General features: G+C 39.7%; 1 protein-coding gene across 1 annotated transcript in view; it reads left to right on the top strand.

The window, feature by feature from the left end:
• Nucleotides 1-14,909: 14,909 nt before the first annotated feature.
• LOC135529080 (uncharacterized) overlaps nucleotides 14,910-25,442 on the top strand; it is a 93,244-nt gene continuing 82,711 nt past the window's right edge. Inside the window, exons 1-4 of the mRNA XM_064957991.1 lie at nucleotides 14,910-15,048; nucleotides 15,320-15,513; nucleotides 15,670-15,788; nucleotides 23,504-23,615. Coding sequence (XP_064814063.1) covers nucleotides 14,910-15,048; nucleotides 15,320-15,513; nucleotides 15,670-15,788; nucleotides 23,504-23,615 — 564 coding nt within the window. The remainder of the gene's footprint in view (nucleotides 15,049-15,319; nucleotides 15,514-15,669; nucleotides 15,789-23,503; nucleotides 23,616-25,442) is intronic.

Below are 25,442 nucleotides of genomic sequence, written 5' to 3'. Positions count from 1 at the left end.
CAATGAAAAAGTACTTTCTCTCTCCTATGTTGACGTCTTTGTTTCTTTCGAGTCAATCTCTCATGTCTGGATTTTGTACACCCACCTTTTTCTCGACTCCGTTCTTTGCACACTGTCACATGATGTAAGTGTCAACACATGTGGGCACGCTCAATGTCATCATTATATCAAGCGCGTTGCGCAGATGGGCGGATCTTGACATGATGCCTCCTGGGATTAATAAATAATTTTATCAATGCATCCAAAAGTGTGAATGTTTCTCATCAGTAATACCTTTACATGATGGAATAATAGTTTGTCTTATGACCATTTAAGTGCATTTCTAAACCATTATTCAACCAAGCTTAATAGGCTTACATTTTGGCAAGCACGAATGATGATCTCACAATTTCAACCACAACCGTTTATTAATGTGTCTAATATCTAAATGTTTAATTGCCAGTTAAAGTAATTGACCCATTGTCAAATGCACAGTTAAACATTTTACAATTGAAAGTATTTTTTGATGTTAAATTTTTGAACCTGTTTTTGCTGTTGGGCTTGGGTAGACTCCAAAGCCCTGGCTGGTTATCAGTTGCTAACACTCCTCATGTGGCTTGTATAGGCTGAAATGTGGTGTGTTGGGATGCTATCGAAGTCTTTAACATTTGTAACAAGCATGGTAACAAGCATTCATTGTTACCCCTCTGTAATTACAGACTGCAATTACCACCAGTTATACCGTACGTTGTTATTACAGTGTAACTATGAATTATTACACTTACAATACTTATAGTATTATAAGGAAAACTCAAAATGAGGTGTTACCTTATTGGTAATTATTTTAATGTACTACATTGTTGAGAGAGCTAGCACAAGCATTTCGCTACACTTTTTATACCTGCTGTTATTGGTGTATGTGACAAATACTTTGGTTCTTTTTTCTTTCTTTCTTTTCTTTCTTTTTTTTCTTTTAAGGGGTGGATCAGCTTAATATTGCGGAAAGATTGTTGCTTCCATCAGTGTAATTGTCTGCATCATTTCCAATCCCCTATTAATATTTTTTTTGTAAATATAAATATTCATAAACATACACATATGCATACATATACACATATATACATACCTATATAGACATACATACGTTTTCTTTTTAGAATATACCTTTATTATTCCCCACAAACCCTACCACCCTTCCCCCAATTGGAGTAAACTAATGAACAATAACACTTAGGCTTCTACCTTCAGTTTATACATATTATACACATTTTACAGGCACAATCTATTTTACAATAGTTATATTTTGTCTTCCTCTATTTCTGATATCCATCCAGTTTGATTTCTATTTGTAACTGCTATTTCACAAAATATCTGAAACTCTATACATTTTACATTGGTTATCTTGATAGTAGTCCCACCCATCATCTCCATTCAACCCTCCCATCTATCTCTCAACACCATCCATTTTGTAACAAATACATTTGATTTGTGTGTGTGTGTGTTCACATTAGTTGATATTTCTATTCATTTTGGGATTTTTATTTGATATTCTGTTTAGTTTGTTCGTTTTCATGTTTGATTTATTTGTTTTTATCCACTTTCAGTTTGATAAAAACATTTCTATTTCGTTTAAATATTATTTAGTTTCAGTTTTAGTTTTAGTGTTAGGGATTGAAAGTAGCCTATGCTTAGGAGGTTAGGAGCCATTTATGTGTTGTAGGATTATAGTTTGTGTTTTTTGGGGATGTTACTTCATGCCACTGGGGGGCAGTAAATAAGGTGATGGACAAAGGTTTGGTTACGTTTAAATTATAAATCAATCTTGGGTCGTATTCCAGAGCTCAGACGTTGCTGAAGCCTGACAGGACGACAGATGGGCTACAAATGGCCTACACGTGTAGCTTATACAGTATGTGTGTGGGTCAGGAAGGGGGGCAACAAAATACTGTATTTAATGTAGAACCTATTACATTTTTAACACATAAGATAAGCAATTAACCCTTCACAAGCCCATAATGCACAGTGTTTGATTGTTGCCATCGGTTGGGCAATGATGAAGACCCTAGCTTCTGAGGTGGTGGCCGGTAGGTGGTTTTTATCAGTCAAGTGATAATGTGCATCCTCCACATGAAACATATTTCTAAGACTATCTAGAGGGGATGCAAACCAGAACTCAATGTCAACCAAGTCATGCAAAATGCTGTTCATTTATTTTCGACACGTTTCAATGATATTGACCACTTTAAATGTCTGCTTACTTACAAGTCTACCTAAAACAACGTGGCCGCCATGAACCAATAAGCTTGCGTTAACATTTTGTCTTGTCCAACACCGCCACCATGCAGCCAAACTCAACCATACTCTACAGGTTAGCTAGATTCACCACCCTGAGCGTGTGTGCCAAACTTCATCACTCTGAGTCAAACAGATCAAGAGACATAAACATGTGCCCGTTTTTGCGCCAACGTGTGATCGTGCTTATATATGTTGAGTCTGACAGTGTGTGGAACTTGTGTACACATTTGTGTCACTATACAAAGATCCTTGTCTGATATGTATGCATTTATGTGAGAGACCATGCCCACATGAATGTTCATTGGTCAATAGTGGCCAGGTTGTTGTTGTTTTTTTTACCAGCGCTGATATACTGTAACAAGGATTGGACATGTGAAAGTAAGCCCAGTGCTTTCCACCATCCACCATGTTGCTTTCACCCATCCCATCTTCTCAACACAGTGTGAATGAAGCAAACAAAGAAAGGAAGGAGACAAGGACAGGATTAAGAAAGTCAGTTTACACCTGACACATCCCCTACTGTTACATAATACTGTGCGTCTATATGGTGTCATTAGAATAGTATGTAAAAACAGTGACATTTTACCATAACTATACAGTATGCAGGGGTGAAAGTAGATTTAATTTCTTACTGGTACGGGACACCCAAGTGAGCACAATCAAATAAAAAATGTAATACTACAAAAAAATGACACGGTAGCCTACTCTGCTGACACTGACAAACAGATCAATAAAAACAATGTTGTCTGATCCATGTATTCGGCCTACGAAAAGGGGTGTCACAAACACAATATGATGTCCATTTATTAACCTGGAAGAGGAAACTATTGTCCAAAAACAAACAAAAGTGGCACTGACCCAATGATAAAGGCAGTGAATATGCACACTCACCGGGTGACATTAGCCTAAGCATTTTGATAACTAAAAGACGGATTGAAGTCTTTTCATTGTCATCTCTTTACAGCAATAGCCATTTGCTTTCAGACAGTTTTTCCACAATCGTATTTTTGAATATTGTGATATAACTATCTGGGTGTCTCTCGTTTTCACTGACAGTCACAACTCAACAATCATCTATTTGGTATTTGCAGCATGCACTGTGCATATTGTGGGCCCACCTATTGCAATTTAGTTTTCAGATTTCTTTATATAAATACAGTGCATTTGGAAAGTATTCAGTCCCCTTGACTTTTTCAACATTTTCATACGTTACAGACATATTCTGGTGACAGGTAGCCTAGTGGTTAGAGCATTGGACGAGTAACCGGAACGTTGCAAGATCAAATCCCCGAGCCGACAAGGTAAAAATCTGTCTTTCTGCCCCTGAACAAGGCAGTTAACCCATTGTTCCTAGGCTGTCATTGAAAATAAGAATTTGTTCTTAACTGATTTGACTAGTTAAATAAAGGTAAAATAAACATTCTAAAATGGATTAAAGTAAAACATTTCCTTATCAATAGCCCATAAACAGGTTTATAGAAATGTTTGCAAAATGGATTAAAAATGAAAACATTATTTAAATAAGTATTCAGACCCTTTACTATGATACTCAAAATAGACCTTCTTTGCACCCTGTTTCCATTGATCATCTGTGAGATGTTTCTACAATTCGATTGGAGTTCACCTGTGGTAAATTCATTTGATTGGTATCACAATTGACAGCGCATGTCAGAGCAAAAACCAAGCCATGAGGTTGAAGGAATTTTCCATAGAGCTCCGAGACAGAATTGTGTCGAGGCACAGATCTGGGAAAGGGTACCAAAACATTTACGCAGCATTGAAGGTCCCCAAGAGAACAGTGGCCTCCATCATTCTTAAAATTAAGAAGCTTGGAACGATCAAGACTATCCCTGGAGCTGGCCACTCGGTCGAACTGAGATATCGGGGGAGAAGGGCCTCAAGGAGGTGACCAAGTGGACAGTCGGACCGAGCTTCAGAGTTCCTCTATGGAGATGAGAGAACCTTCCAGAAGGACAACCATCTCTGCAGCACTCCACCAATCAGGCCTTTATGGTAGAGTGGCCAGACGGAAGCCACTACTGAATGGAACCAAGATTGAACTCTTTGACCTGAATGCCAAGTGTCACATCTGGAGGAAACCTGGCACCATCCCTACGGTGAAGCATGGTGGTGACAGCATCATGCTGTGGGGATGTTTTTCAACGTCAGGGACTGAGTGACTAGTCAGGATCAATGGAAAGATGAATGGAGCAAAGTACAGAGAAATCCTTGATGAACACCCACTCCAGAGTGCTCAGGACCTCAGACTGGGGTGAAGGTTCACCTTCCAACTGGACAATGCACACAGCCAAGACAACACAGGATTGGCTTCAGGAAAAGTCTCAATGTCCTTGAGTGGCCCAGCCAGAGCCCGGACTTGAACCCGATCAAACATCTCTGGAGAGATCTGGAAATTAGCTGTGCAGCAATGCTCCCCATCCAACCTGGCAGAGCTTGAGAGGATCTGCAGAGAAGAATGGGAGAAACTTCCCAAATATAGGGGTGCCAAGCTCGTAACATCTTGTTGATGTTTTTGTCAAACCTTTATCTCCAGCAACCTTTTTTTTAAGGTGAGGCTGTTAGTACAGCCGCAGACTCCGCCTTCCTCTTCCTAGGCCTCAACTCCTGGAGCCTCAGCCTGGGGGAAAACTCCAATAGAACTGCTGAAGCTGTTGGTTGTTGGTTTAAGAAAAAACAAACAATAAGAACACATGAGTATTGGTACAATAAACACTTATAATTACTATGTGCAAGTACACTAACGTTCAAAAGTTTGGGGTCACTTAGAAATGTCCTTGTTCTTGAAAGAAAAGCACATTTTTTGTCCATTAAAATAACATCAAATTGATCATAAATACAGTGCAGACTTAGTTAATTTCTATTGTAGCTGAATTTAAAAAATGCATAATATCTACATAGTCATGCAGAGGCCCATTATCAGAACAGTGCAAACAGCTGCCAGTTGAGGACTTGTGAGGCATCTGTTTCTCAAACTAGACACTCTAATTTACTTATCCTCTTGCTCAGTTGTGCACCAGGGCCACCCACTCCTCTTTCTATTCTGGTTAGAGCCAGTTTGCACTGTTCTGTGAAGGGAGTAGTGCGCAGCCTTGTACGAGATATTTAGTTTCCTGGCAATTTCTCGCATGGGATAGCCTTAATTTCTCAGAGCAAGAATAGACTGATGAGTTTCAGAAGAAAGTACTTTGTTTCTGGACATTTTGAGCCTGTATTCGAACCCGCAAATGCTGATGCTCCAGATACTCAACTAGTCTAAAGAAGGCCAGATTTATTGCTTATTTAATCAGGACAACAGTTTTCAGCTCTGCTAACATAATTGAAAAATAGTTTTAAAATGATAAATAGTTGGAACACAGGAGTAATGGTTTCTGATAATGAGCATCTGTAAGCCTATGTAGATATTCCATAAAAAAATCAGCCGTTTCCAGCTACAATAGTCATTTACAGCATTAGCAATGTCTACACTGTATTTCTGATCAATCTGATGTTATTTTACTGGACAAAAAATGTGCTTTTCCTTCAAAAACAATACTCATTTCTAAGTGACCCCAAACTTTTGAACGGTAGTGTATATATTCCCTAAAATTACCAACATTTTGAGCAAGTGTAGGCTGCAGGTGGAGGTTGTGGCAGAGGTAGATGTGATGGAGGTAGAGGTGGCGGCAGTAGAGCTGGGGGCCGTATCGGTGGAGGTGGTGGCGGCGGTGGTAGAGCACTGTGGTTGAATAGATTCTTTGCATTGAAAATTACCGACAAAAACAATACATCAGTGTTAATACAACACTTTCTACCATGTACAGTACATGCTGCTTCTGCTACTTTTCGTTAATTTAGATTACTTACCAGTAATGGGCTCAGGCTCCACCAGTAATGGGCTCTCTTCTCCTTCAGACTTCTTTATCTTTGGACTTTATATGGAGGTTGGCATTCAACTTTAAGGTGCATTACCACCATAAACTGCACTGGAGTGTGGACCTCACCCACGTATATGCTCCTAAAAACCAATGAGGAGATGGGAGAGATGGGACTTGCAGTGCATAAAGTGTCACAAATCGATCCAATTTCTATTTTAGCGCCTGGCTACGCAGAGGCTTGTTAACGTGCGCGAGCAGTGTGGGTGCAATGATTGAATAAGATGTACAGTACCAGTCAAAAATTACCCATACATCTGCTCATTCCAGAGCTTTTCTTTATTTAATTATTTTCTACAATATAGAATTATGGTGAATACCTAAAAACTATTAAATAATACACATAGAATCACGTAGTAGCCAAAAAAGTGATAAACAAATCAAAATATATTTTATATTTGAGATTCTTCAAAGTAGCCACCCTTTGCCTTAATGACAGCTTTGCACACTCTTGGCATTCTCTCAACCAGCTTTATGAGGTAGTCGCCTGGAATGCATTTCAATTAACAGGTATGCCTTGTTAAAAGTTAATTTGTGGAATTTCTTTCCTTCTTAATACATTTGAACCAATCAGTTGTGTTGTGACCAGTTAGTCCATCATTACTTTAAGACATAAAGGTCAGTCAATTGGAGGGCGAGGGAGAGGTTTGTATGCGTCTCTTTGTGTGGATTAAAGGTGGTCTAGAGTTTTTTTCCTCTGGTTGCACATGTCACATGCTGGTAGAAATGAGGTAAAACAGAGTTTGCCTGCATTAACGTCCCCGACCATTAGGAGCGCCACATCTGGATGAGCATTTTCATGTTTGCTTATGGCCTTATACAGCTCATTGACTGTGGTCTTAGTGCCAGCATCAGTTTGCGGTGTTAAATAGATGGCTCCGAATCATATAGATGAAAAGTATCTCGGTAGATAGTGTGATCTACAGCTTATCATGAGGTACTCTACCTCAGGTGAGCAATACCTCAAGTGTTCTTTAATATTGGACATCATGCACCTGCTGTTATTGACAAATAGACACACACCCCCACCCCTCGTCTTACTAGACCTAGCTGCTTTGTCCTGGCGATTCACGGAAAACCCAGTCAGCTCTATATTATCGGTGCCGTCGTTCAGCCATGACTCTGTGAAACATAAGATATTACAGTTTTTAATGTCCCGTTGTTAAGATAGTCTTGATCGTAGATCATCCAGTTTATTATCCAGTGATTGCACTTTGGCCAATAGAACGGATGGTAAAGGCAGTTTACCCACTCACAAAGCACCCTGACCTCCGCCCCCGTATTTCCATCTTTTCTTCAAGCGAATGACAGGATTTGGACCTGGTCTCAGGGAAGCAGTATATCCTTCGCGTCGGACTCATTAAAGAAACAATCTTCATCCAGTTCGCGGTGAGTAATTGCTATTCTGATATCCAGAAACTCTTTTCGGTCATAAAAGACAGTTGCAGAAACGTTATGTACAAAATAAGTTACAAACAATGTGAAAAAACAAACAAAATAGCAGAGCTGGTTAGAATCCCGTAAAAAGGCAGCCATCTCCTCCGGCGCCATGTTAAATCAATTGAGTTCTATTTTGCAACTAGGGTACTGTCAAAAACATTTGCCTCAATGTGTTTTATGATGTGTGACATGCGCAATGATGTGCTCAATCTGTGATTTAGTGCATTATTATTGGGTAAGCACAATAAGACTCCTCAATAACCTATTTCCAGCCATAGGTAAAAGTGGGGTAAAAAAAAAGGATTTAAACATTTCTTACAATTCTAGTGTTTATTTACAGGGGGAATCCATATTTATTAACAGAACACAACTGTTTTTCTTTGGTCCTGACACAAATTATATTGAACTCGAGTCCTCAAATGAAAAAAATATGTATTTTTGGAACACAATGCCAGCAAACAATCTGTGCATTTATCTAGGCCTATATACCAACAGTGTGCAACAATGCCTAATTTGTCATAACCATCCTAATGGCTAATTTGCCCCATATATATTCAGTCAATTAAAAAAAGTGCCATTTAAGATTGATTTATTGAAACCATAATATCAACTATATTGTGGAATACAATTTTCAAAAAGGCAGTAACCTCAGTAGTGGAGCTTGCTTGTAGGATCCTATGGCTGTGCAATGGCATAGCCTTACATTTTAAATGTTTACAATTGAGTCATTTAGCAGACGCTTTTATCCAGAATGACTTATGAATGCATTCATCTTTACATAGCTAGGTGAGACAATAACACATCACACACTTATCATGTACATTTTCTCTCAACAAAGTATTTATCAGCAAAGTCAGTGCTAGTTGGAAAAGATACGTTTTTTTTGGGGGGGGGGGGTCTAAGGTTTCAGACATTTTCGAAATATAGGCAGGAACTCCGCTGTCCTGACGTTAGAGGTAAGCTTGTTCCACCTTTGGGGTGCCAGGACAGAGAAGAGCTTTGACTGGGTTGGGCGGGTTGAGCGGGAGCTGCAGTCCCGTGGGGTTGGGAGGGCCAAGAGACGAGAGGTTGCAGAATGGAGTGCCTTGTTTTGTTAAATTAGCAGACAAGACACTCACAAAATAACAAATATTTCTAAGCACATTCCACCAAATAATTGTTCAGTATTTGAAAAAAATGTAATCTCTGGTTAAAGATCTAGTTTTGATGTTCATCGAAACTCATGCCCATCCCGTCATCTGACATGGACTTTTTTTTTGTTTGAAGAGCTGTCTCAGCAGCATACACATTTGATGAAACGAGGATATACTTAATATTACTTACCAAGCAAAGCAGAGCTCTTTTATTGAGGTACAAATATCCTGTTCTTTTTCATTTTACACATACTATAGGCACATGCAGCTTGGCTACATTGTAATGCCCCGTTCACATAGTGACGTATTTCATTACACTGGTTGTCATCTTCGTCTTCCCGAGCTGACAAGGTATAAATCTGTCGTTCTGACCCTGAACAGGCAGATAACCCACTGTTCCTAGGCCGTCATTGAAAATAAGAATTTGTTCTTAACTGACTTGCCTGGTTAAATAAAGGTAAAATAAAAAAATTAAAAAACGGAGTCTTGCCCCGCTACTGAATGGACAAGTGTTTGTAACGCAAAATGGAGGAGAGCATGTCTCTCATCAGAGAAGGCATTTATTTTAGGAGATTGCAAAATATGACCATTCGAGACAGGATAAATAAATTGTTTCAGGTGATAAGACAGGTTTTGTTAAGTTAAGTTTTCCTCAACTTGTTTCTCTAATGTTATTGTAAGTCAAGCTAGATTACACTGCAGCTAGCTAGCTAAAAGCTAGGTGAGGTTGAAGACACCATTGTAGCCTGCGAACTCCACTTAGCAATTATCATCAAAAACAAACGTCATTACCATCACTATCAACTTCAACAGGAAGCAAAAGTTATATTATATAATTGGCTTAACAGGCAATGAGTATTATTTAACATTACTATTAAAATAGTATTCACTTGTAAGAATGGGTAATTGTTTGCAAGTTGCAAGCTATCCCAGGAAGCCATCACCGAATACCACATATTTGTTATCTTCTTCTGTTTTGTTAACTTCCTGTTCTTTGACAGACTGGCTGGACTGAAGAAGATACAAAATTTCACAAAATGTCAAAGTATGCGGTATCTGTCTCGGAACCTTCAACAGCAAGGAGGCATTGTATTTTCACTCCGTTGTGAACGTCTCCATTGAAATGCATGACATCTGGCTCAACATAATGGAGTACTTAAAGGCTCTGCATGTTCAACCCGAAATCTGTAGTGGGCCATATAGATTTACTGCAGAAGTCAGGGCATTTATACTTGTTGCACTTCGCTGTGCAGAGCAGAGCTGTTGTGAAGGAAGTTGTCAAGGAAGTGAGTTTGGGTTCATACTGGACCACACGCCCCTATCTTCCATCAACCAATCATGTCCCCCGCATTGTTCCAAAATTTGGGAGGCGCACGGCGATGCAGTACGGAGCTCAATTTGGCCTCTGCATGCCTCCAGAGGCTCTGCAATTGTGTCACAGCCTCCATACAGAGCCTCTGACCACATTTTCGGGGCAAGCTTAAACTGTTTTTTATGTGAATGAGGCACTCGCATATGCATTTGGTGCTCATCCAGGATTGTTTATTTTCTTACTGTATGAAAACATTTTAACAACGTGATTTAACTGATTAATGTTGTGAAACTAGATGGCAAAAATGCAGAATGGTGTTAAATGGCTGTAAACAGATTGGAGAGAAAAAGTAATTAACAGATTTAATCATGTAATATTAGGCTTACTAGTGATATTTAGCAACACCCTGAGTGCTTCGGACATGAAACATCGATACAAATGTAAGAGCACAGCAAAATAGATTTATTTTGCAGATGCCTTTTCATTTTAAACGCAAGTAGTGCAACTAGTAGTGATGGTATGTTTGATATCGGAGCTCCGAGGCATGCGTCAAAATCGCAGTTAACATGGAAGCAGTGTGCCGATGCTTGTATCACTTTATCAGAAGCGTGATCAATAACGTCCGAAGCTTTGTTTTGTCGATCAACCACCTGATTGGTTTGGTATTGGTTTGGTGGAAGACAAAAAGGCTACCCTGTGCACGTGCTACGGGATGTGCGATGTCACCTATAATCATTTGGCAGTTCTAAATTCTTTTGACCAGCAGGTGCTACTAGTGTACAACGTGTTAATCAAAGCCTCAAGTAATTAACCTATTTTCGACACAATTGGCTGGAAATGCTCAATGCTTCAGGAAGCTTAGTTTCCCCATCACTGTCAACTAGTGCTTTCTAACTGCACTGAACAAAACAGTGGCGGGAAGGGAAACCTTTGAGTGGGCAAAACTATTCATGTTGATGCCATGGGGGGGAGGGGATGTAAATCAGTGTATTATTATATACATATCTATTTTAAGACAGACTTGCTCAAAACATGACTAATCATTGAAAATGACAAATTACTGTAACGGGTTTCTTCCAACTCCTCCTCCGAAGAAGAGGTGGACCACGGATCGGACCAAAATGCAGCGTGGTTCGTTAGATACATCTTTAATGATGAAGAAACCACGAACAATACAAAACAACAAACGTCGAAAACCGAAACAGCCCTGACTGGTGCAACAAACACAGAGACAGGAACAGTCACCCACAAACACACAGTGAAACCCAGGCTACCTAAATATGGTTCCCAATCAGAGACAACGATAATCACCTGACTCTGATTAAGAACGCCTCAGGCAGCCATAGACTAATCTATACACCCCACACAACCCCAAGACGAAACACACTACAAATAAACCCATGTCACACCCTGGCCTGACCCAATAAATGAAGATAACATAATAAATATAGACCAGGGTGTGACAATTACTCAATGGGTCATGATACTTTTCTGGTAAAAAACTGGGTGTGCAAAAGTATACGTTTGCACCCCTATTTCAAAAGCGGGGATGCGGCTGCTCCGTTTGCTCCATTGCTCATGCGCTTATGCGTGGTAATATATCTCTAGGAGCTGATCCGTCGTCAGTATTGTGTAATAATTATAATGTTACGGTAAGATTTGAACGGAGAAAGCTGATCTGAGAGCAGCGCTGCTTTTCTTTTGAACCTATCAATATCAACACGTGGTCTAATAATGCACTTAGAGAAAGTTCTCTCTACATGCTTGTTTGGGATACACAAAAGTTGGCTCATAACATCGCAGCTGGGAAACGAGACCCTGGTCTTTAGCCATAAAGGTGGATGTTGATGTTTATGACATTATTCATCATTCTGTTTCTTCGTCCTGTCCATAATGTTGTTTGGAAATGTCTGTCATGGAATAAATCTTACATGATTAAGAAAAAAAAGAGCAGAGAGGACAAAGTAGGACGTAAAAATATGCTTGAGTGGAGACCCACTTCCATTTTTCAGGGGAAATACCATATCCTACCTTCTTTCATTGTATAGTGTTTAGGTAAACTAAGCTTAGTGTGTACAGGTAGCCTAGCTCAGAGTGGCTTAGCATAGTGATTAGCAGGATTAGCATAGAAACTTGTGTTATTGTAGCTATGAAGCAAACTGGCCTCGGCCCAGCTGAGGCAGTGACTGCGGTGAGGGGTTGCCATGTGTGGTTTGGCCCCTCTCTGAACGTATGCCAGTAATGAACACTTTAAACAACAGGGATTAGGACATGTTTAACTAGCCTACATCTCAGCATGATCCACACAACAGGGGATCTGTGACCACCACATGTGTGGCTAAGATGTGGAGACATTCTAAATAGGAGTAAGGTTATGTTGCCCCTAGATGCTGATCCAGTGTCAGTTTAGCATTTTCCCCACTAATGGTTAGGGTTAGGATTGGGGAAGGGGAAGCTGATTCTAGAATCGTATGTAGAGGAAATGTACCCCGGAGCGTCTACATAAAGTAGAGAACATATACTGAACAAAAATGTAAAGGCAACACGTAAAGTGTTGGTCCCATGATTCATGAGCTGAAATACACATTTGCATTTTATTGATGGCAATTTGAATGCACAGGGATACCGTGATGAGATCCATTGATCCATCGCCATCACCTTATGTTTCAGTATGAAAATGCATTACCCATGTCGCCAATTGATAATGTTTGGGATGCTCTGGATCAATGTGTACGACAGCGTGTTTCAGTTCCCGCCAATATCCAGCAACTTTGCACAGTCATTGAAAAGGAATGGGACAACATTCCACAGGTCACAATCCACAGCCTGATCAACCCTATGCTAAGGAGATGTGCATGAGGCAAATACACTGCATGAGACAAATGGTGGTCACACCAGATACTGACTGGTTTTCTGATCCACGCCCCAACCCTTTTTTAAGGTATCTGCGACCAACATATGTATATCTTTATTCATAGTAATGAAAATCCATTGATTAGGGCTGAATGGCGCCGGACAAAATGGCTGCCGTTTTACAGGCACCTAACCAATAGTACTATTTTGTGTGTTTTTTCGCAATCTTTGTAACTTATTTTGTACATAATGTTTCTGCCACCGTCTCTTATGTTCGAAAAAGGCTTCTGGACATCAAAACAGTGATTGCTATCCTCAAACTGAAGAGTTTTTCTTTAACGAGATGGACGTGAAGGATTTACTTGCGATATATGACCAGGCCCAAATCCTCACCATTCGCATGAAGAGAAGACGCCGATACAGGGGACGCAGGTCGGGGTGGCTTGAGAATTTGTCGGCGATCCACCCTATTGGCCAACGGGCAATCATTGGAGATTAAACTGGATGGGCACCGTTCAAGAATATCCTACCAATGGGATATTAAAACTGTGATATCTTATGTTTCACCAAGTCGTGGTTGAACGACGACATGGATAATATACAGTTGGCTGTTTTTTCTGTGCATCGTTAAGACAGAACAACTGCCTTCGGTAAGACAAGGGGTGGTGGTCTGTATCTATTTGTCAATATTAGCTGGTGCACGAAATCAAATATTAAGAGGCTTGTGGTGGCAGTCTGTGTCTATTTGTCAATAATAGCTTGTGCACAGAATCAAATACTAAGAGGTTTTACTCGTCTGAGGTAAAGTATCTCATGATAATCTGTACACCACACTATTTACCAAGAGAGTTTTCATCAATATTTTTCATAGGTGTCTATTTAACCAACAGAAACGGGCACTAAGACCGAACTCAATGACCTGTATAAAGCCATAAGCAAACAAGAAAATGCTAATCCAGAGGCGGTGCTCCTAGTGGCCTGGGACTTTAATGAAGGGAAATTTAAATCCGTTTTACCTCATTTTTACCAGCATGTAACAACAAGAGAAACAAGAGCAACAAGAGAATAAAAAACTATAGACCACCTTTACTCCACTCACAGAGATGCGTACAAAGCTCTCCTTTGCCCTCCATTTGGCAAGTCTGACCATAATTCTATAATCCTAATTCCTGTTTACAAGCAAAAACTAAAGCAGGAAGTACCAGTGACTTGCTTAATACGGAATTGGTGAGATGACGCAAATGCTAAGCTACTGGACTGTTTTGCTAGCATAGACTGGAATATGTTCCTGGACTCATCTGATGGCATTGAAGAGTATACCACACCAGTCACCGGCTTCATCAATAAGTGCATCGATGACGTTGTCCCCACAGTGAATGTACATACATACCCCAACCTGAAGCCAAGGATCACAGTTAACGTCCGCAATGAGCAAAAAGGGTAGAGGTCTCACTTTCAAGGAGCGGGAACCTGGACGCTTATAAGATATCCCACTATGCCCTCAGACAAACCATCAAACGGGCAAAGCTAAAATACAGGACTAAGATTATATCCTACTACACTGACTTCGACGCTCGTCGGATGTGGCAGGGCTTGCAAAATATTACAGACTACAAAGGGAAGCCCAGCCGCGAGCTGACCAGTGGCACAAGCCTACAAGACAAGCAACACTGAAGCATGCTTGAGAGCACCAGCTGTTCAGGACGACTATGTGATCACGCTCTCTGTAGCCGACGTGAGCGAGACCTATAAAACAGGTCAACATTCACAAGGATTACCAGGATGTGTACTCTGAGCATGCGCTGACAAATGCTTGCACTGATATTTTCAACCTGTCCCTGGCCTCATCTGTACACCTACATGTTTCAAATGGACCATCATAGTCCCTGTGCCCAAGAACACAAAGGTAACATGCCTAACGTAGGACTCACATCTGTAGCCATGATTTGCTTTGAAAGGCTGGACATGGCTCACATCAACACCATCAACACCATCATCCCAGAAACCCTAGATCCACTCCAATTTGAATACCACCCAACAGATGACGGAATCTCTTTTTGCACTCAACACTGCCCTTTCCCACCTGGACAAAAGGAACACCTATGTGAGAATGATGTTCATTGACTACAGCTCAGCCTTCAACACCATAGTGCCCTCAAAGCACATCACTAAGCTAAGGACCCTGGGACTAAAACACCTCCCTCTGCAACTGGATCCTGGACTTCCTGACGGGCCACCCCCAGGTGGTAAGGGTAAGCAACAACACATCTGCAACTGTAATCCTCAACATGGGTTCCCTCAGGGGTGCACATTTAATCCCCTCCTCTACTTGCTGTTCACCCATGGCCAGGCATGACTCCAACACCATCTTTAAGTTTGCGACTACGACACAGCAGTGGTAGGCCTGATCACCGACAACGATGAGACAGCCTATAGGGAGAAGGTCAGAGACCCGGAGGTGTGGTGCCATCACAACAACCTATCTCTCGACATGATTAAGTCAAAGGTGATGATTGTGGACTACAGGAAAAGGAGGGCCGAGCACATCCCCATTCTCATCGACGGGGCTGTAGTGGAGCAAGTTGAGAGCTTCAAGTTCCTTAGACAAACTATCATGTTCCAAACACACCAAGACAGTTGTGAAGAGGGCACGACAATGCCTTTTCCCCCTCAGGAAACTGAAAAGATTTGGCATGGGTCCTCAGATCCTCAAAACGTTCTACAGTTGCACCATCGGGAGCATGCCGACTGGTTGCATCACCGACTGAATGGCAACTGTTCGGTGTTCGACAGCAAGGTGCTACAGAGGGTAGTGCATACGGCCCAGTACATCACTGAAGCCAGGTTTCCTGCCACCCAGGACCTCTATACCAGATGGTGTCAGAGGAAGGCACTACAACTCGCCAAAGACTCCAGTCACCCTAGTCATAGACTGTTCTCTCTGTTACCGCACAGCAGGTGGTACCAGAGCGCCAAGTCTAGGTCCATAAGGCTTCTTAACAGCTTCTACCCCCAAGCCATAAGACTACTGAACAGATAATAAAATTGCCACCCAGACTACTTGCGCTGACCCCCCGGTCTTTTTTTGTTGTAACGCTGCCGCTATTCACTGTTTATTATCTATAATCTATGCATAATCACGTTACCCCTACCTACATGTACATATTACCTCATTTACCTCGACTAACCTGTACCCCCGCATATTGGCTCAGTACCGCTGTATACCGCCTCATTATTGTTATTTTATTGTTTGCTCTTTCTTTTCTACTCTAGTTTATTTAGTAAATATTTTATAAACTCTAATTTGTCTTAAAACTGCATCGTTGGTTAAGGGCTTTTAGGTAAGGTCTACCTCCTTTATTCGGCGCATGTGACAAATAAGATTTGATTTGATAATGAATTAATTTAATGGAACTCAGCAAAATCTTTGAAATTGTTGCATGTTGCGTTTATATTTGTGTTCAGTGTATTTACAGTATTGTGGTGCTACAGTACAGTATAATATATACATATAATATACTATAGTACTATATCAGGGGTACCCAAACTTTTTTCCTCAACGACCCCATTTTGATACCTGAAAATCATTGCGAACCCATGTGAACCCATTTTCTTTTCTTTTTTTTCTTTTTTTTGGGGGGGGGGGCCTAAGGCAGAAAATTGCGGTACATTCGAATAGTATTTCTGATTGTCTTTGAAAACTCACGATCACATACTTCTAATGTGGGGCCATGACAGTCAATTGCATTTAGTCTGACATAATGTCTCTTATCTCACCACCACTAATGAGATGGGAGTTCTTGATGCATGTCGCGTCGGAGCTTCTCAAAGTTGACAGTGAGCACCTCATCTCTGTTGTCACATCCAACCTGAGTCAATATTTGGTTTTAATGCAGACTAGAGCGCTGCTGAATACAGCTTCACACAGATATGAGCTGCTGAAGGGTACCATGAGTTTTAATGCTCTAAGGGAGATGGCAGGGTATTCCCTTTGAGTCAGGAACCAAAACTCCTCCTCTTGACCTGTGAATGCGTTCACTGCAGCATTTGGTCACATGACATCTCAAAATGCCACACTTGAATCATTCCTACTCAAGCGCAGCGGTCAAGTGGGGCCTTTCCACACAATCTAAAGGCACTCTGGTTGGATTTTATTTTTTAGATTTCAATAACCATTATTTCAATTTTTTAGGTTAACCACATTACAACGATTTTGAGATGCAAAGACAATATCTATATACAGTACCAGTCAAAAGTTTGGACACACTTACTCATTTTAGGGTTTTTCTTTATTTTTACTATTTTCTACATTGTAGAATAATAGTGAAGACGTCAAAACCATGAAATAACATATATGGAATCATGTAGTAACCAAAAAAGCACTTGATGGTTTTTCCCGACTTCACTTGAAGAAACTTTCACATTTTCCAGATTGACTGACCTTTATGTGTTAAAGTAAAGATGGACTGTCATTTCTCTTTGCTTATTTTAGCTTGTATTATACAAAATAGGGCTAAATTCTGTATACCACCCCTACCTCGTCACAACTCAACCGATTGACTCAAACACATTTAATTGAAATGCATTCCAGGTGACTACCTCATGAAGCTGGTTGAGAGAATGCCAAGAGTGAGGAATACTGTCATCAAGGCAAAGGGTGGCTACTTTGAAGAATCTCAAATATAAAATATATTTTGATTTGTTTACCACTTTTTTGGTTACTACATGATTCCATATGTGACCCGATTCAGGAAACTGGGCATATGTCGCAAGTCAAGATAATTTTTTGGGGCAGAAATGCCTTCTCGAACATGTGAACTTTCATGTGCCTTCATATCAAACTAGGATGTCATCTGTAAATAAGAAAACAAATGTTAAATTATGAGCCTAGTTGGTTTAGCCACAGAGAAAGTCAGTAACCTTCCCACTAGACATGATTGGCCGAGATAATAAGTGGGCTGGAAATGCCGAGAGATGAGTTTGGATTGGTCTGCGGTGTTGCATCTTTAGCTGCTCGTAATGCCTAGATAATCCTTTCTCATGCATTTTTTTAAGTTAGAATATTAGCCATGGAGAACTGCAAATATGTTGCTACTGCTCTCAATAACATTGCTTCCCTGAATTTATCAGGCGCTATCGACAAAGGTCCGTGGAAAAAAGTTGTGATGGATTACTTTCTGGATGGCGAATGCTGACTCTTTTGAAATCAGTTCAACACAACGCAACGGACCAAACAAGCTGTGCAAACTAAACAGAAACAACACAGGATGTCTTATAAAAGGGGTTGCAGTCTGCTGTGAAGTGTTCATCCATGTATACAGTTAAGAATCTGGCTACAGATTCAGATATTATACATTTCTAATTTTGGCAGAAAGTTGTTTACATTACAAGCTAAAGCTTTCTTGTAGCTAGCCAGCTGGAGTTCGATGGCTGGCTTGCTAACTAACATTAAACCTAACGTTATTTGGTTAACTTTAGCTTGGTATGACAATCAGTTTGTTTTGCTAGTAACGTTACTCTATGGATTGGGATTATAGTTCATTTTTTAGCTAGCTAACGTTAACGTGACATGTCTAAACAAAAGATCCCAAGTTAAAGCTTGCTGTTCGCTAGCTAGCGTTAGCTGAGGTTAGGTGGCTGGCTTGCTCATTAGTGATGTTTTCTCAGAATGCCATTTCGCATTGCTTGTTATAGCCTAATCTTGTCTAGCTAACTAGCTAACTTTTTGACAAGATCAGGGAGTTTTGCGACAAAGAGGCTATGGACATCACATGCCCTGCCCCAAAGTCAAGTGCAAGACAGAAACAGGCTCTCCACATATAGATCCCTTGTTTATGCGTGGTTTGGACAGACCAGTCATCAGCACTATCTGCAGTGCCTCTATTCACCTGACTCTCTCCTAACACGCACGCCATACGTTTTTTGTTTATCCCCCTGCTCAGCCACTTTACCCCTGATTGTATGCATATACCTCCCTTGTCTATCACTGATATCGTTATTGATATTGTTCTTGTACATAATGTATATTTTATTTATGTTGTTACTATCTATTTCTGAAATTGCTACTATGCAAGTAACTATTTTGCTGTGCCGTTTACACCTTCTGTAGTGACCATCCACTTATCCACTCAACTCACTCCGGTTTCAACTCAGGTCTTAACTTATGTATGGAATACTATGTGATAAGTGTGTGTTTAACGGTGTATAATGTATGCTAATGTGGTGTGAAGGCATTTGGGCAATGGTGTAAAGTTTTTAAGTAAAAAGTACTACTTACGTAGGTTTTTGTGGTATCTGTTCATTGCTATTGATATTTTTGGCAACATTCACTACATTCGTAAAGAAAATAATGTACTTTTTACTCCATACATTTTCCTTGACACCCAAAAGTACTCGTTACATTTTGACAGGAAAATGGTCCAATTCACACACTTATCAAGAGAACATCCCTGGTCATCCCTACTGCCTCTGATCTGACAGACTCACTAAACACAAATGCTTTGTTTGTAAATTATGTCTGAGGTTTTGAGTGTGCCCCTGGCTCTCCGTCAAAAAACAACAACAACAACAAAAAAAGATAATTGTGCCATCTGGTTTGCTTAATATAAGGAGTTTGAAATTATTTATATTTTTACTTTTGATACTTAACTACATTGTGCCCCTGGCTATACGTCAATAAATAAATAATAAATAAAAAAATACATTTGTGTCTGGTTTATGATAAGGAATTTGAAATGATTTATACTTTTACTCAAGTATGACAAATGAATACTTTTTCCACCACTGGATGTGGCTGGGGGTTAAAGCAGTTCTTTCACATGACCCATCAATTTAGACAAGTGTATCTGGGTAAGTGTCATCTAACATTTATTCAATATTTTTATCTGGACACTTTCTGTTTACCTGGAATTTTTCCTTATTGTAGGCTACTACCACTTAGTCTTAACCTTTTCTGTGCTGTTTAGCGCATGACCTCACATGAGAATCCTTAAAGAGATGGGTGGGGCTGGGTTAAGAGAGTGTGAACCATGCTGAATGGGTGTAGACAAAGAGGAGTTCTCCAGTAGGTACCAAAACATTCAAATGCCCTTTTCTCAAAAGTGAGTTTACAAGTGTATCAACTTTCAAAGCAGAAATACTTTCCCATTGTTCCTCAAAAATGCGGTGTATGATATTCCATTTTGTAGTTCTGAGTCTCTACATTTATCCAATGTAAAAAAAAAAAAAATTCAGATTTTGCTACATAAGACCGAATCCAGGTGGTGAGTCACATATGTGTTATTTCATAGTTTTGATGTCTTCACTATTATTGTACAATGTATAAAATAGTAAAAATAAAGAAAAACCCTTGAATTTGTAGGCGTGTCCAAACTTTTGACTGGTACTGTATATATATTTTTATTGTTAAGACTTTGTCCTCAAAACTAACATTTCCATCTAATTTACATTTAACATCTACATTTAAGTCATTTAGCAGACGCTCTTATCCAGAGCGACTTACAAATTGGTGAATTCACCTTCTGACATCCAGTGGAACAGCCACTTTACAATAGTGCATCTAAATCATTTAAGGGGGGGTGAGAAGGATTACTTTATCCTATCCTAGGTATTCCTTGAAGAGGTGGGGTTTCAGGTGTCTCCGGAAGGTGGTGATTGACTCCGCTGTCCTGGCGTCGTGAGGGAGTTTGTTCCACCATTGGGGGGCCAGAGCAGCGAACAGTTTTGACTGGGCTGAGCGGGAACTGTACTTCCTCAGTGGTAGGGAGGCGAGCAGGCCAGAGGTGGATGAACGCAGTGCCCTTGTTTGGGTGTAGGGCCTAATAGCTCTGTCTATGAATTTGAGATTGGTTACATTTCTCCAACCCTATCCATGCGTCAGCTGTTTACCAAAACAGTTACTGTTGTGTTGTTGTTTGAACTGCAGATTGCCTCTTTAATGTTTCTCCTGATAATGTGTATTGAGCTGCAAATTCTTGAGACTTAAGAATTGATGTAGGACATGATCCCTAACCTCATACAGAAAACTTAGAAAGCAAAGGCTGCTGTGTAAACAGTGTTTGAGTTGTTCCATTTAAAAAAAATCAAATACAGTCACTTTATGTCAATGTCAACGTTACAGAGTGATCTATATTGCCATCTACTGTTGGTTTAGGGATGTATTCCCATCTACTGTTGGCTTAGGGAATTGCGTTTTCATGGGACTGCATTTTCTCAAAAGAGGCTCAATGGTAGAAATAAGGTGGGAAAAGCATTTGACAATGTGAACTACATTTGACAATGTGAACTACATTTGACAATGTGAACGACATTTGACAATGCGACTAAATGATAAATCGATGCATCTACGCTCTTATTGGGGCAGACAATTAACATGTTATTGTACCCATTGGTACTGTTTTGTACCCATCTGTTTTGTACATATACAGTCAGGTCCATAATTGTTTGGCAGCCTTGATAAAGATAATAAAATAAAATAAATACAAAAATACATAATACATAATACAAATACTGATCTATACTGTATACTACTTTTTTGGGGGATATTATTTTCTGCTCATACAATCGTTCTGAGACAAAGATTTTGTTTAATAACAAGTGTTTTTTAAAGAAATCTCAAAAGGATCAGGGCATCATGAACATTGCCCAGGACATCTTTGCCAAAAACCTGGTTTCCTCTGCCAGGAGGATTTTCCAGCAAGACAATAACCTCAAGCACACAGTAGAATCCACTAGGAAATGGTTTATTAACCACAAAATAAATGTCTCCGGACTTGAACTGCATTGAAAACCTGTGGATTAAATTAAAAAAGGCAGTCCATAAGCGCAGACAAAGGATATCAAGGATCTGGAAAGATTCTGTATGAAATGGTCTACAGTAAAGAGCCATCGCAATGTGTTCTCCAATCTCGTAAAACATTTTAGAGATGGGCTCAGTCCTGTTATCTTCGCAAGGTGAGGTATTGAAAGGTATTAAAGAGATGGGAGCCAATCATTTTAAATCTTTTTGTTGTTGTTCTAGGCCTAGATTCTATAACAGTAGTCACTGCAGTCAAATACGTTCCTTTAACTCAGGACTTTTTGTAAAAAAAATACTTTTCTGAACAGAGTGCACATTCGGAGGTTCAGGAAAATGATGGCCTTTTTTATAAACGCATTTCATGCAAAAGTACATTCTTTTAGATTGGAGACAGAGCAAAATCTTTTTTATAAGAGTGTAGACATTACCAGAATGACAAGTTACTGTGACAGTGACAAACTGAGATCAATAAGAACAACCTCGTCTTGAGGACGTTATAGTCCTAAAAAAAACTTTCCAGAGGCATCTCACCCAATGGTAAGGACGTTGAAGGCTGGGATTCTGGGAATATGTGCACTCACCTGGGATGGATGTGCTCCGCTGGTCGCTCAATATTAGAAGTTAAGAAATGATTTATGTAGCCTAACTACAGACAGATTAGTCTTCTCTTTTCAGCAGTAACCATTTGATTTCCAAACTGTGTTTTTCCGTGATTGTATTTTGAAATAGAAGGTCAAGTTTGGCTACTGTTCACTGAAAGCCTCAAATACACAATCAGCTACACGCTGCCCAATTTGCAGGCTGTAGCCTATGCGCTGCACTTGTGATTAAAAACAATTCACAGGTATTTTAAATCCTCTTTGACAACATTATCCTGCCTGGTGTAGTATTTTGAATAATTGTATTTATTTATGTACAAACAGGTTTATATATATAATTTTGTCAATTTTACATTTACCAGGGGGTGCTGCAGCACATTCAGCACCCTTACATGTATTTACAGAGGTTATATAGGCATCTCGCTAGCGGGACAACTTCCGGTGAAACTGGAGGGCACGCAATTCAAATAAATAATCATACAAATTATGGATATTAAACATTTAGGTACATACAAGTGTCTTATATTGTGGAAAGCTTCAATTCTTGTTAATCTGTGGTAGATCTGTTCTATGTACACTATCTCTATGCATTCCGTTCTTAAGTTTTCTTTTTTCATCTTTTACTTTCGGTTTTGTACATCAGCTCCAAACAGCTGAAAATACAATATTTTATTTATGGAAAAGATATTTCACAGTGATTTAGATGGTACAATGATTCTCTACAGAATGACTGCTTGTTTTGTCACATAAACAGAACTATTAGAATTTTATCCATCGGGAAATGGCGGAGCAATTTCTGCATATTGCACCTTTAATTATGAGTTTTAGGTCACACTTTTTTTGGTAGTCCAGATTTTCTGTTGATAAGCAACTGCTTGCTAAGGTTACTGTTAGGGTTAGGTTTAGAATAAGGGTTAGAGTAAGGATTAAGGTTAGGGCTAAGGTAAGGGTTTAGGTTTAGAATAAGGGTTAGGGTTAGAGCTAGTGTTAGTAGATTACTTAGTTGAAATGTTACTGATAGCCTATTATGAATCTACAGATAGACTATAGTAATAAAGTGTTACTGAGTTTTATCACTACCTGCAATGACTCAAGATCCCGCCCCTGTTGTTCTCTCGCTCTCTGAGCTGCACCTGTTACACACACAACGTATGTTGCTGCAGCTGTGCATACTGCCTCAAAACCAAAAAGGCATACGCAGTGTGTGGAAACCATTCTCATCATTTGGCATTTCGAACGCTTAAAGTTTCAAGAGAGGAAAAATCAAGTGACAAGGTAAATAACTATATTCACTTTGTGTATCCTATTATTTTGTACAGAAAAGCTCAGTCTACATGAAACGTTTACAGGACATTGAAGTTTAGGTAACTAATATTTTGGGGGGGTTATAGTTATTAGGCCTATATCACATCTTTACCACAAACATGTGTGTTTTCTTGTCCAAGAGTTTAGCTTCAGAACCTTTACTGTTGGGCATTGTTTGGCTCTGAATTGGTATGTGAAACAAAGTGAGAGAAAGTGTTTATAAATATATTTAGTGTTTATAAATATGAACCGAGTAAACCAGTCCACACACACACACACACACACACACACACACACACACACACACACACACACACACACACACACACACACACACACACACACACACACACACTGGAAATACTCAGCCTCAGGCACTGTCTGTCTTTAATAGTCACAGTCTTTTGTATTTTTAATTGTTAATATTTGCACTGTCTGAGTTTATTAATCACAGTCTTTTGCATTTTTTATTGTTAATATTTGATAAAGGGTGTCACCACTGAGGTTTTCTTTAGTGTTAAAATATTTATCAATTAATTTACTCTGCTTAAGTACAAGGAATTTCAACATCATAGTCGGTGGGAGTGTTAGGCAAAGTGGAGGTGAGGCTCAAGCGACAAATATTGACAGTGCTTTCCTTTTTTCATGTTCTCCACCATTTTGCGATTTTGAAAAGTTGTTTCTTTCGTAAGACACATGGACTTTGAGTCAAATGGGTTATGTGGTGCAATAAATGTCACTAATGTGAGTTTAGTGGTGGAAAAATAGGATCCTTTTGTATGTGTGGTAGTGATCAGAGATGTGGCATGTCAAAGTGGACTTACTTCGTGCAATGTGTACAGGGTGGGAACAATACTAATGACAGTGCCTACAATGGACTTGAATAGAGCTAAATTATCTGGGAGCGATTTATCCTGATGTGGGCCCATTGTTTTTTAATGCTGTATTCACGAGTACCACTTACTGAGCTTACTGCAATTGACCTTGTAATGAATTGTTAAGCCAACTCTTAATTCAAATGACTATACTGAAAATGGTAATGTACTGGCTTTCTAGAATCACCACAATGTAATGAAAGCCAAAGCCCAAAGGGCGAGGTGCTAATAATATATTATATTACGGATATTTAATATTATTTTGTTCATATCCCTAAGCCTCCTGTCATTCATGAGGTGAACTTTAATAAAAGGATACATTCAATACCCCTCTTTTGCTGTACAATAGCCGCACTGATAATTTATTTTCTGAATAGGGGGCCTTTCTCAAATGGTTGGGAGTCGTTCAATGCCAGGTCAATTTCAGCTTTGTGTTAAACAGAGAGCCAGCATGAACCGCTCATTATTTCTATTCATCTTTCAGATAACAGCGCAGTTAGGCCTGTACCGTATATGACATTTCAACATGTCATTTGGCCTATGAACACCAGTGCCTATGAACACCAGTGCCTATGAACACCAGTGTCTATTAACACCAGTTCCTATGAAAACCAGTTCATGGCTCAATGCTGGGCCTGTGAGCAAACGCATTATATAGAGTTAATATCTTTGTGACACTCAGACTTGACTTCAGTTGTATATCAATATTGTGTTTGTGAGATTTGAGCTGTCTCATAGAAACACCCTTACATATGAGTGGTTAGTCAGAGGATGGGCAAGGCTGGGCAAATGTACCTAAATAAATACGGAAGTGACTCAGCCAAACGTCATTACTGTTATTCCCCAAATGAGATAAGAGATCTGACTGCATCACCGGATAGACCTTGAATAAATTGCTTACTAACTTAACAGACTTGGTCAA

This window comes from Oncorhynchus masou, chromosome 5, assembly GCF_036934945.1.
Source record: "Oncorhynchus masou masou isolate Uvic2021 chromosome 5, UVic_Omas_1.1, whole genome shotgun sequence".
NCBI classification, from domain to species: domain Eukaryota; kingdom Metazoa; phylum Chordata; class Actinopteri; order Salmoniformes; family Salmonidae; genus Oncorhynchus; species Oncorhynchus masou.
The sequence above is the reverse complement of the archived record's forward strand: the minus strand, read 5'-3'. Positions and strand labels throughout refer to the sequence as shown.